The sequence below is a fragment of the Tiliqua scincoides genome, chromosome 2 (genome assembly GCF_035046505.1).
Source record: "Tiliqua scincoides isolate rTilSci1 chromosome 2, rTilSci1.hap2, whole genome shotgun sequence".
Lineage (NCBI taxonomy): Eukaryota > Metazoa > Chordata > Lepidosauria > Squamata > Scincidae > Tiliqua > Tiliqua scincoides.
Window position 1 is genome coordinate 15,926,263 of NC_089822.1, and position 12,292 is coordinate 15,938,554.

At 39.1% G+C, this 12,292-nt stretch overlaps 1 protein-coding gene across 3 annotated transcripts in view; it reads left to right on the forward strand.

Moving 5' to 3' along the window:
* Positions 1 to 12,292, forward strand: part of NIPBL (NIPBL cohesin loading factor) — a 209,258-nt gene that overhangs the window by 113,042 nt on the left and 83,924 nt on the right. For 2 of the 3 annotated variants that reach the window (XM_066618315.1, XM_066618316.1), the window contains exon 9: positions 7,729 to 8,361. The exons of the other annotated variant lie outside the window; for it this stretch is intronic. In XM_066618315.1, coding sequence (XP_066474412.1) covers positions 7,729 to 8,361 — 633 coding nt within the window. The remainder of the gene's footprint in view (positions 1 to 7,728; positions 8,362 to 12,292) is intronic. 3 annotated transcript variants of the gene reach the window in all.

Here is a 12,292-nt window from a genome sequence, read left to right on the forward strand (position 1 = left end):
ATAGTTGCATTGTGTGATTAGTTGAGGTACCATAACAAGAAACAGTCTAAAATGGTTTTATTTTTCAAGGATGGCAGTGTTAGCCAAAAAAAAAAAAAAGGCTGAAAGTGGTGTTATGTGTTTTTATTCCAAATTAATATTTTAATCAATTTTAAAGCATTTTATCAAATGTAATCACTGTCATATAGGTAGTATATATGTGTTTTATGCCTGTGACTGTCAACTACTTGAATTAAACTTACAGGAGCCATTTAAGATTTGCATGCTACTTGTACAAATAACTACAGTGAACCTAATGTTACCAAACATCAATTAAACATTGCCAGATTAAAACATTGAGAAGATAGCAACTTGAACCAACAAAATTGAACATATCATTGAATTGCTGTGGAAACTGGTTTTAAAGTGCAGGGGTAAAACACACCAACATAGCAAGGAACCATTAAATATTTACTTACTTGCAAGTAAACTCGACCGTGTAGCTGTGTTTAAGCTTTCCTTAAGGCTCAATACATTTATCAGCTTGGAGAGAGGGACTTGCTTCTCATATGTTTTTGGGGCCTGTGTTCATCTGACTGAAACTGTTCTAGTGGTGATACATACCTCTTGACCTGCCCTTTTCAGTGGATTAATGCATGGTTGCCTAGTCATGAGTAAACATGCACTGTGGCTCAGTTTCACTTTCCATAGGACTCCATGCATTTTCCTTGGCAGCTTCTGAGCATGCCGAGAAGACTACAGCCAGTGAAAGCAACAGAGCTCTGAGGGAGTTAGGGGCTTAGAAACATAGTCAGTAGCACTAAGGACTATCACAGATGCTTCAGTTTGTTAATTGAGCAGGATATCGCATTTATCATTTTATAAGTCCAATTTTGCATTATAACAGTGTTACTTTGTTTTTACCATTTTTAACCATTACATAAAAACATGCTGTATGCATAGTGAATCTTCCCTGCCAATTTCTGCATCAGTGCAAATCATATTCTCCTTCATTATTTTTACAAAAATGCCAAATTTCATTCCAGGGGCGTCCAAACCCTGGCCCTGGGGCCGTTTGTGGCACTCGAAGCCTCTCAATGCGGCCCTCAGGGAGCCCCCAGTCTCCTATGAGCCTCTGGCCCTCTGGAGATTTGTTGGCACTGGCCCGATGCAACTGCTCTCAGTGTGAGGGCGACTGTTTGACCTCTTGCGTGAGCTGTGGGATGAGGGCTCCCTCCACTGCTTGTTTCATGTCTGTGATACAGTAGTAGCAGCAAAGGAAAGGCCAGCCTTGCTTTGTGCAAGGCCTTTTATAGGTCTTGAGCTATTGCAAGACCTTCATTCATTCATATAAGTTCATCTTTAATATATTCATTTATGTAAACGGATGTAAATTTATTCAAATTTTAAATGTAAATTAATTCCCCCCCCGGCCCCCAACACAGTGAAAGAGAGAAGATGTGGCCCTCCTGCCAAAAATTTTGGACACCCCTGTATTATCCCACCAACCTGCATGTAGCCTACTTGTAATTTGTTGTGGCCTTTCAGATGTTTGATAACCCTTTTGTTTGAGGTCTTGAGCAGGCAGCGGTGCAGGAGATTTGATTGACCACATGTTTTTTAGGCTTGTGTTTCGGATATTTGTACAACATCAGGATATTTGTAGTTTGCCCAAAACAGTTTTCTGTCTCTTAACTTGTACTCTAAAAGAAAGGCAATTCTAGCTCAGGCCCCAATGCTGAAATCAGTCATCTCTGATTTCTGATGCAACTGAACATCCATAAAGTTCAAAAAAAGAAATTTCAGTGGTGGTAATTAAAAAAAAAATGGTTTACTTCTATGTAGGGAGGCTGCCAAACAGCAGCTGTGGACTTTCTTCCTTATTTTTGCATAAATAAATGTTGATGGGAAGAAAGGAAGCTTTTGGCTGTCTGCAAAATTACATTCAGCTGACTTTGAATCTATAGTTACACACAGTACAGACTTGTAAGATTTTACCAAGTCTTTTGTTGAATCAGACTTCTCTTGATTTAATATTACAATAAAAATAATACCTGTAGGGAACCTTTTCTATATCAGTTTTGGAATGTGTGGCATGTCAAATTGATTATAATATTTTCTGAAGCAGTAGAATGTTTTCGTTGCTCTACTAAATTCTTTCCAATAGTGTTGTTGCAGCTTTGAAATTTAATTTAGTTGTAGTAGATATTTGCCTTGCCACAACACTAAGTAACAAATAACAATTTGTGTAATATTTATTTAAACCACAAAACTAGTGTTTCTCAGAGTGTGCTCCTAGGAGATGTAGTCTCCCCAAGTCCCCTTCAGTGGCTTCACAAACACACTGTAAGTGGTCACCAACTGCCACCTGCCTAGTTTGCTCATTTGTCCCTCCCACCTCACCTCTTTGTGGCTTTCCTTCCTCATTCCCCTCCTGCTCTGGCTCTTTGCTGGTATTCGGTATTGGGTTTGGGGCTGTGCCAGTTCACGCATGCTCACTAAGACTCTGTTTAGGAGTATAAAGGGCTTCGGGAACCAAAATATTTGAGAAAGCACTAAAGAAACCCCCTTAATCTTTGGGCCTTTAAATGCCTCTCAAAAATAAAAATGTTACCTGTGCAAGCCTGACAATTTTCAGCTTCCCATTTTGTTTACATTTTGATACGTTGGAGGAGCCATTAAAAGATTGTTGTAAGCTGACTATAGCGGTTATCATGAATACAGGGAAAGAGAGCGTCTCTAACGTATGCCCATCAGTCAGTCCTTGATAGTATTCAAAAATGAAAATTTGAAGCGTTTCAGATTCATCTCAGTTTTTTTCTTAAGCACATGCCAAGATATTAATTGCCTTAGCTCCTGTATAGCATAGTTATCAGTCATGCTTCTTTGGTACCAGTAATGCTGTTTTGGTACCAATTTCTGAAATTCAGAAGGAAGAATTATTTTGATATCTAAGAATAGGTAGGAATTAGATGCAGAAACAAAGCTAAATCATCCAAAACCAATCACCTTAAACAAGAATTCAGGTTATTTGATCACATGACAGAAATGACTTCTATGTGGCAAGATCTGCAAATAATTTGCCTATAACAATGTCATCAATAGCATTTGAAGAAGCTTAATGGGAAAACTAAAATGATCTAAAACTTCAGAATTAGGTAGAACTCATTTTTTCAAATTCTATGTGGATTTTAGATTGAAATTCCTTGGAATTTGCTTCAATCATGTAATTTCTTTTTCTTCTTATAGAGGTTATTCAGTAAAAACTTGTAAGTGTTCTGTCTCCATAGAACATTTCAGAAAGGGTAATTACTCCATTGCTTGAAGGTAGCAGCTATTTTTGTTTTTCTTCAGAACTGAATATTAACTTACATTTGCTTTGTCATTTGCTACACTCCTTTGAACTAAATGCATATCTCAGGAAATCATTTTAAAAAAATAATAAAAAGGAATGTCAGTCTAATTCTTTCCTCTAGTATGGTAGGAAGATGGGTGGTCTACTTCATCCTGGCTCTGTCAGCTCTTTAAGCTTCTACATTTACTTACATTTCTAATTTGTTAACGGTAAGTAGTGCTTATTTCAGCACGAAGGTGCCTCATATTGTATCCATTATAGATCTTGTCTGAGAAAGCTAAAATGAAATGAGTGGTTAATATAAGTCAAGAATACTAACAAATCAGTTTTGGGCAGTGATAATATTTTGGCCTGATTCTTCAGTGGAGATTCACATGTGGAAATAGACTTTTGCATGTGTAGTAATACGGATGTTGAGCCAAATTGGTTGGATAGGTCTTTTGTTTTACATACAAATGTGTGCATCTATTGGGCCATCAGTTGCTTTGTTAGTTTCCCATGGTTTGAGCTGGATCAGTGTCCCATACCTCTTCCTCCCATTTACCAAATACTGGAAAGTCAGAATTAAGTGAGCAGCATTTGGAGATTTATATCAGATTTTAAACTCTTGTCGGTTTTGTTTTAAACCTAACTGTGATGTTTCGATAATGCCATCTTGTTCTGCAAGATCTTCATGTATAGTATCTTTTAACAACACTGAATACATATGAACCATTTATGCATATGAACCATTTAGGCTTTGGTCATCAAGCCTGTGTGTTTTGCTGTTCCTTATACTGGAGGCAAGGTTTAATACAGATTTTATATTCCCATGAACCTCAATAATCTCTCTAAGGTTTGTGTGTGGCCAAACTGCTACTCTTCTATGATTTGTAGTGGTGGAAATTTTTCTACATTTGAAGAAATTGTTGATGAAGAAAATCAACGCATTGTATAGAGTCTGCACATTTTTAAGAACTAGGGATTTTCTTCTTGCTAAAAGAAGGGAGAATCTTGTATGAAAGGTGAAACTTGGGAGCAGGGCCTTTTCTTCATTGTATAATCACATTTTTCATAGTTAGTGGACCTGGCTTTTCTCTGATGTATAATTAGATCTGGTACTAGAAATGTCTTTGACTTGTTTGCCAATAACTTGGTTATTAATACAAAATATTTTGTTATACTTGACCTTCAAGGTATTCATGAAAGTACTGATAGTTCTATGAATCAGGAAGGTATTAAACCGACTACTATATAGCTAAAGGATTTAGGGGTAACCTGAGCTTGTACTTGCACAACATTCTCATTGGAACATCTTGGTAACAGTTCTTGTGATGAGCAATTTCTCAAAGCTAAGTCAAGGTAGTTTTTTATTCTGTCATTCATTTCCATGCGGAAAAAGTTATTATGTTTTTGGACTCTAGTGTGCTGTTGAATGAAATATTTGTTGATCTGTGTCTTCAGTTCTGCGGATTAATTTCTGGATGCTAGGTGAGGGCTTGAAGGGTCCCTTCCAGTTGTGACTCATTCCCAGCTAAAGGGGGAAAGAAAAAAGACGGCACCATCCAGAGCGATCCTTTTCTTCAGTTGGTGGAAATAGTTCATATAAAGGCAAAATTGACACATGTAGAATCCCAAAATATGTTCATGCTGCCAGTCTTATGGATGGGGAAACAGAGGCATCACAATGAAGCTGAATTTCAACTGTAGAAACTGCAGAATATCCACTTAATAGGAGGTGAAGGACCATTCTGGCACACTCAGGATCATCTTAAGAGAAGACAGATTAGTACTTGTGTACCTATCAGCACAGGGTGGGGAAAAGAAGTTCAAATACCACAGTGGTATAGATTTACCTCTTGACTAGTGGATCATCCCTTGACAAGCATGCTGATGGAGCATTGAGCCTTTGCAAGTTTGAATTGTTCCTGAACCTGAAAGTTGCTGATATCAAGCAAGCTGAGCTACCCAGTAGTTGGATGTGTTGAGGCTACACATGAAGGTGAGGCCTGAGAAGCAAACCAGATTTCGTAAGAAAATATTCTTGTTCACGGGAGAATCGGTTTCTGTATGAAATATACCTAGCTAAGGATAAGTCAATTATAGAAGCTTTCAGGTATTTCCTGCTTCCTGGTGAAATTTTGGAAAAAGTGGCTCTAGCATCTCTAGAGCACACTTGTACATAAGTTGATGCCTACTCATCAACACAATCTAAATTTCTCCAAGTCCCACCTACAATCATCTACAAAAGCATTCTTCAGAAGACAATACTGCGAATCATCTCAGATTGTGATTATAAAAGGGAAAATATTTTGCTTTTATCTTCATTGCTAACTTTTTAACAAAATTGCTTCATACCTTAGAGTTAGATTGGAGCCCAATGGTTCATGTACTTAAATTCCCAGTCTAGAGAAGGATAATTGTATTTAAGTCATCATATTAGATGTGTATGTGTTTTTTGAAAAATCTGAAGGGGGGAAATCTGCAGTCTTCCTGTGTATTTTTGTTCCAGTTCTTCAACTTACCTCAAATGGTGGACTGATGAGAATCTATGATGAAAAAACTTAAATGCTTCTTGAAAATGAGTTCACATAAGTTGCTCTGAGTTCTGTTATCTAAACAGTGTTTTTTTTCACTCCTTTTGACCTACACCAAATTTATCTGATGTTCCAACATGGGTTCTTTCTATGTAAGATACAGAATAAAAGTAAAATGTAACTGGTAGTTCACAAAATTCAGTGATCAATTGTAATTCCTGTTGGCACTCTTTCCCAGGGCCAATCCAAAATTTGCAGTTTCAGCAGGGAAGCCTGAGGCATTATGACTTGAAGCCTGTACCATTATACTGAAGTCAGATGAATCTCCAATGCAAATAACTTTATGGAGTGTGGAGTGAATAGTATAGGTAAAACATGCTTCTCTGCAGCACTGTTTCTCTAAGGAGAGTAACAAAGAATTTGCACAGTTGGTTTTAAAGTGCTGTTCCAGTTAAATAGTGCACTACGTTTTAGTGTGTATCTTTTGTCATTTTGACATTATGGATGAATCAGAATTGATAGGGCACCAGTGGGCCAGATCTTGTTTCATGTAGAAACATGTTATCAGAAACTATTGAAGAATTGCAACCTGGAGAATAGAGAAATGGCAGTTAATCTGAAAGATGGTTGCTAGAATATATAAAAGAATGAAGCAAAGAGAGGCTGATGTCTTCGATAAGATGTCCTTATCTTTTAATGTGGACTTTTATTTCGGATCTTATTTCATTCCCTTTTTTATATCATCCTGAAAACTACCAAGAACTTTCAGTTGCAGAATATGATCTATGCTGGTTCCTTTGCAGAATACGGCCACCACATTATTATCCGAATGTAGTTAAGGGGTTGGTGAATATATTGTATTAATTCGAATTCTGTTTCATCCTGCTTCACTAGTTACAACAGTGTTGAATAAGTTCATCACCCTTTCCCACTTCCTTTCTTAAGCAAAGAAGTCTATTTTTCAATTATCTGTTCCAAATAAACAACCATTATGAATGAATTGTTATAATTAGTGTTTTTTGAAACAACTTTTTAAAAGAAGGGTACAGTGACTTCAGTAGTATGTCAGTGAGGGAGCATGTTAATGATAAGATATGAGAACAAATGGACTCTCGTCATTACTGTGAAAGACCCTAACACCCCGAGAAGTACTAACAACATGGCAAAAACAATATTTCCAACTGCTTGTAATTAAGCAGTAATGTTTGCATATGTGGAAACTATTAAGCAGTAGTGTTTGCATATGTGGAAACTATGCAATACTCATCAATACTATGCAATACTCATCATAGACCTGTGATAAATATTGAAAAGGGGCAAAAGCAGATAATGTCTTTAGGTGTTTTTTGTTTTTTTTAAGGTCATATTCCTCTTGCATATTGTTTATAGCAGGGTTATTTTGTGTTTGTTTTGTTTTCACAAATCCCTACAAGTAGGGAGCTCCCATGACACTGTATTTGTGTTTGTGTTGCAGTGCAGTTTCTTTGCCTATAGCTCATCATTTTGGGCTTCCATTATCAATGAGGAGCTCACCATATTTAAACTATTTTTCTCTTGGCTACCTTTTGATTAGCTTCAGCCTTTAATAGTTGAAGCCCTGGCCTGAACTGCATGTACTGTGTCGAGAGTGGCACTGCATCTTGTCTTAGAGTGCTGCCTTACTTGTTAGATGTGGATTGCCAAGTAGATAGGAGATACTCCACCTATTATAGCTGTTTAGTAATGGAAATATGAACTTCATTACTCCTACAAATTTTTGTCATTTTGTAAGTGCAAACATCTGTAAAAATACAAATTACTAATAAAGGTTATTTTTGTGTGTTTTCATGGAAATGTGAACCAGCATAACTGTTCAGTTTTTCTGAATTATTATTCTAGGATCAAGACCACCTTTAATACTTCAGTCTCAGCCTCCACCTTATTCATCACCTAGAGATGTTCCCCCTGACATATTATTAGATTCACCAGAAAGAAAGCAAAAGAAACAAAAGAAAATGAAGTTAGGCAAGGATGAAAAAGAACAGACTGAAAAGGCTGCAATGTATGATATCATTAGCTCTCCATCCAAGGACTCTACTAAACTTACATTAAGACTCACTCGTGTAAGATCTTCAGATATGGACCAGCAGGACGATATGCTTTCTGGTTTGGAAAACAGTAACGTGTCGGAAGGGGATATTTCTTTTAATGTGCAGTATCCAGGACAGACTTCTAAAACACCAGTTACTCCACAGGATATTAATCGCCCACTAAATGCTGCTCAGTGTTTACCGCAGCATGAACAAACAGCATTCCTTCAGGCACAACAAGTGCCTGTTTTACAACCGAACACTTCAGTTTCTGCAAAACAACCTCAAAATCCTTTGGTACAGACACATCAACAGGTTTCTCAACATGGAACTATAACGCCATATGATGAAGTAGAATTGGATGCATTGGCTGAAATTGAGCGAATAGAACGGGAATCAGCTATTGAAAGGGAACGGTTTTCAAAAGAAGTGCAAGACAAAGGTAAAAATATTGTGTGTATGTGCTCTTTCTTTCTCTCTCCCCACCCCCGTGTGTGTGTGCGCACACACATATATATATCTATATATATATACACAAATACATTTTTTAATCTCCTGGATGTTCTTGAAAGATAATCATAGGTTCCATATAAGTTACTTATAGTAAGTTACGCTTACTACATCTTGGCTTTCAGCATTGTCTGAAATTCTAGACAATACCACTATAGTGTGATTTGTTTTGGATTCATGAAAAATTTGACTTGATCCTGAACACACTCACATAGGTGTAAGCCCCATTGAATGCAGTGGGATGGTTCCAAATGAGCAAGTGTAGAAAAAAAGCTATAAGAATCTTTAATAGCTTTAATAACTTTCTGTTCTTGGAATAGTGGAAAGTCCTTGGTATGATTTAGAAAGCCACTGTTGATTTTAAAAGCCACTGTTCACAATATTCAGAGTGTGATGCATCAGTTTACTATCTTTATAGATAGTAGGAGTGTCTCCTGCTTGATCGGTATTGGAATAGTCATGTTCCAGTTGTGGTTTATTGTTAAAGGACTATTGGTAGCATTTCCTTACTCTTTGTTGATATAAATATACATATGATTTCTCTCTTGCTTCTGGACTTTCTGTTGGCAACAGGTGGGCCACTCTGGGAAGTGAGATGCTGGAGCCTTTGTTAGCCAGCACAAATCGTCTTATTCTTATACCTCCTTTTAAAATATGATTCAACTGTTGATAAATATTTAAGCAGAGATGTTGTGTCTACTTACAGGTGTTCTTTGATTCTTCTTGGCCTGTTTGCTGTTGTAGTTTCAAAGTCTATATTTAGCCGGGATCCAGCCCAAGCAATCAGGTGTTAGCTTGCTTCTGTGTTCTAGTCTACAGGACTGTTTTTTTTCTTTTTTGTTACAATTGTGAATGTTACAATTGAAGTGATTGTATCTCGAACCATGTTCTCAACTTTTGTCTTCTGCTGTACCACTTCACATGGTCAACCTATTCTAAGTACCACCGGAAGTAACTGGCAATGACATCATTGCCAGTTACTTCTGGGATGGAAGCCAGATGCAACGCAGCTAACACCGGTAAGAGGCTCAGGGTGGACAGGAAGATTTTTTTTTTTTAGTGTGGAAAAGCATGCTATGGAGCCTCCTACTGCTGTTATGTCATGTTCCTGGTCTCTCTACAGGGTGGCAGGTGTCCAGGGGTCCTGCTGGTACCACCAGATGCCACCTCAAGTACCATTGGTGATACTCACACCACTGGTTGAGAAACACTGATATAGAAGTATATAGCCTAGGCCTGGAGGCCCATTGCCAGTAATCTGCATGATTGGGTATGTGTGGGGCACAACACCACTGACAGGAGCTCTCTAAAACACCCTAAATCAGTGGTTCACAGATGTTTAGCACTGGGACCCACTTTTTTAGAATGAGAATCTGTCAGGACGTGATGAATCACATCACTGGACGTGATGTCATGACCGGAAGTGACATCATCAAGCAAGAAAATTTTTAACAATCCTAGACTGCAATCCTACCCACACTTTCACAGGAGTAAGTCCCATTGACTATCATTGTTAAAAGCATCTACATAGTAGCCTGTTAAAAGTACAGAGCTGTAACATTTCCCCAGATGCAGTCACACATCAGGGTAGCATCAAGTCTAATATAATAAAAATAAAATATTGAAATGAATAGGGACCCACCTGAAATTGGCTTGCGACCCACCTAGTGGGTCCTGACCCATAGTTTGAGAAACACTGCCCTAAATCATGGTGAGGAGTCGCAGTAGCTCCTATCTGCTTCACAGCCCAAACCTATGGGCTCATGGCACTGGTGGAGCTAGCATTCCACCAGCATCACCTGCCTTATGCCAGTCACAAAAGCAGGTCTGGAAGTACACTGAACTTCATGTTGCTGGAGTACGGGGTGGGGGTGGGGGGTTAAGACCGGGGCCTTCCTACACATATCAGAGTTCCACCTTGGACATGTCAATGGGGGGGGGGGCGGAATAGGGTGGGGAAGGGCAGATGGGAGCGGGGGGAGGGCAGATTGGACCCAGGAAGAGGATGAATTTGACAGTCACCAAATCCTAAGTCTCCTTCCCAGGCCTGATCCACTGTCTTGAGCTAACACAGACTTATACCAGCGATTTCATTGGCACAGATCCAAGTAACCCCCCCTCCCTCATGCTGCAAAGGCTTACATCTGGGTAAGAGAACAAATGACTGCCCCCCCTCCCGCAGGATGCAATGGCAGCCTTTTTGGCCCCACTGGCCCCAGCAGGAGTATGGGGAGGATAGGATTGGGCTGTCATGGCATGAATTAGAACCAGACCAGGAAGGAATATGAATTGTTTCTGCGATTTCTCCTTGTTGGGGCATCCATGATTATTGTGATAGCAAGATCTGGATGAATGAATTAACTTTGCCTTAGCCCAAACTGCTTCCCAAACGTAGCCAGCCAGCGACACCCTTCCCCAGTGCTCGAACCCAGAAGTAAATGGCAATGACACATTTTGTGTTGTGTCACTGACTTCTGGGTTCATAGGCCTGCGGCACCCCTTCTACTGTTTGCAGTGTCATGTTGTGGTCTCCCTGCCAGGCAGTGGATGTCCCACAACACTCTAGTGAGTACCTCACAGCACTGCATAGCGTTGTGACACATAATTCTGGAACTTCTGTCGTAGCCTTTTAACAAAGGAGGAATGAGGAGATCTACTTTGCAGCAGTGAGCGGGGAAACAACAACCTGTGTGCAGGTGACTTGCTCCACTACCATGCTCAGCATGCATGGCATGCATATGCCCAGAGCTGCTCCTGGCTTTGGGTGAGTCATCAAATGACAGTTGCATTGCCATACATTGTTACATATTGATCTTAGTGACAGAATATGAAATATTGCTAAACTTTCTCCTAACCCATTCCTGTTTTAATCCCTTGTTGATAATAATAGATTGTAGACAAAAAGTACTGAAATAAGTAATTAAACTTTGAAACAGTGTAAATATGTAGAACAAAGCTTAACGGTTCTCAGTGCTTTATTCAGACCTGATTATGGCAGACCCAGCTGCCTTCTCTGACTCAAATGTAAGAAGCAAGGCTGCAATCCTGTATGCAGTTACCTGAGATTAAGTCCGATTGAACTCAGTGGTAGTTACTTACAATAGGCATGCGTAAGATTGCGCTCATGAGAACTAGATTGTTGTGTATCAGATTCTTAATGAAACTTTTTGCCTACACACATAGTATCCTCATAAGAGACCTTGGGAAAAGTAAACTAGAAGTCACTACTGTAAAATTGGTATGCATTGAACATTCATATCTAAGAGAGTGATATATGGATCAACATATAGTTGGACAACTATCCATGAGTAGTGTGTATGACTCAGTGCGGCTTCTGTTTTCTATTTAGTATGTTCATTAATTTAATTAATTAAACCAATATGCAAAAAGGGCCAGTGCCATTTTTGGGTGTAATTACAGTCGTATTAAGACTATGGATGAAAGAGTACTGTTGTATGCAACATGGATGAAACCCATGACTGAAGCTCTGTCCTGGCACACCTAACCCATTGAACATAAGAACAGCCCCACTGGATCAGGCCATAGGCCCATCTAGTCCAGCTTCCCATATCTCACAGTGGCCCACCAAATGCCCCAGGCAGCACACCAGATAACAAGAGATCTGCATCCTGGTGCCCTCCCTTGCATCTGACATAGCCCATTTCTAAAATCAGGAGGTTGCACATACACATCATGGCTTGTAACCCCTAATGGATCTTTCCTCCAGAAACTTGTCCAATCCCCTTTTAAAGGCGTCCAGGCCAGACACCATCACCACATCCTGTGGCAAGGAGTTCCACAGACCAACCACACGCTGAGTAAAGAAATATTTTCTTTTGTCTGTTCTAACTCTCCCAATACTC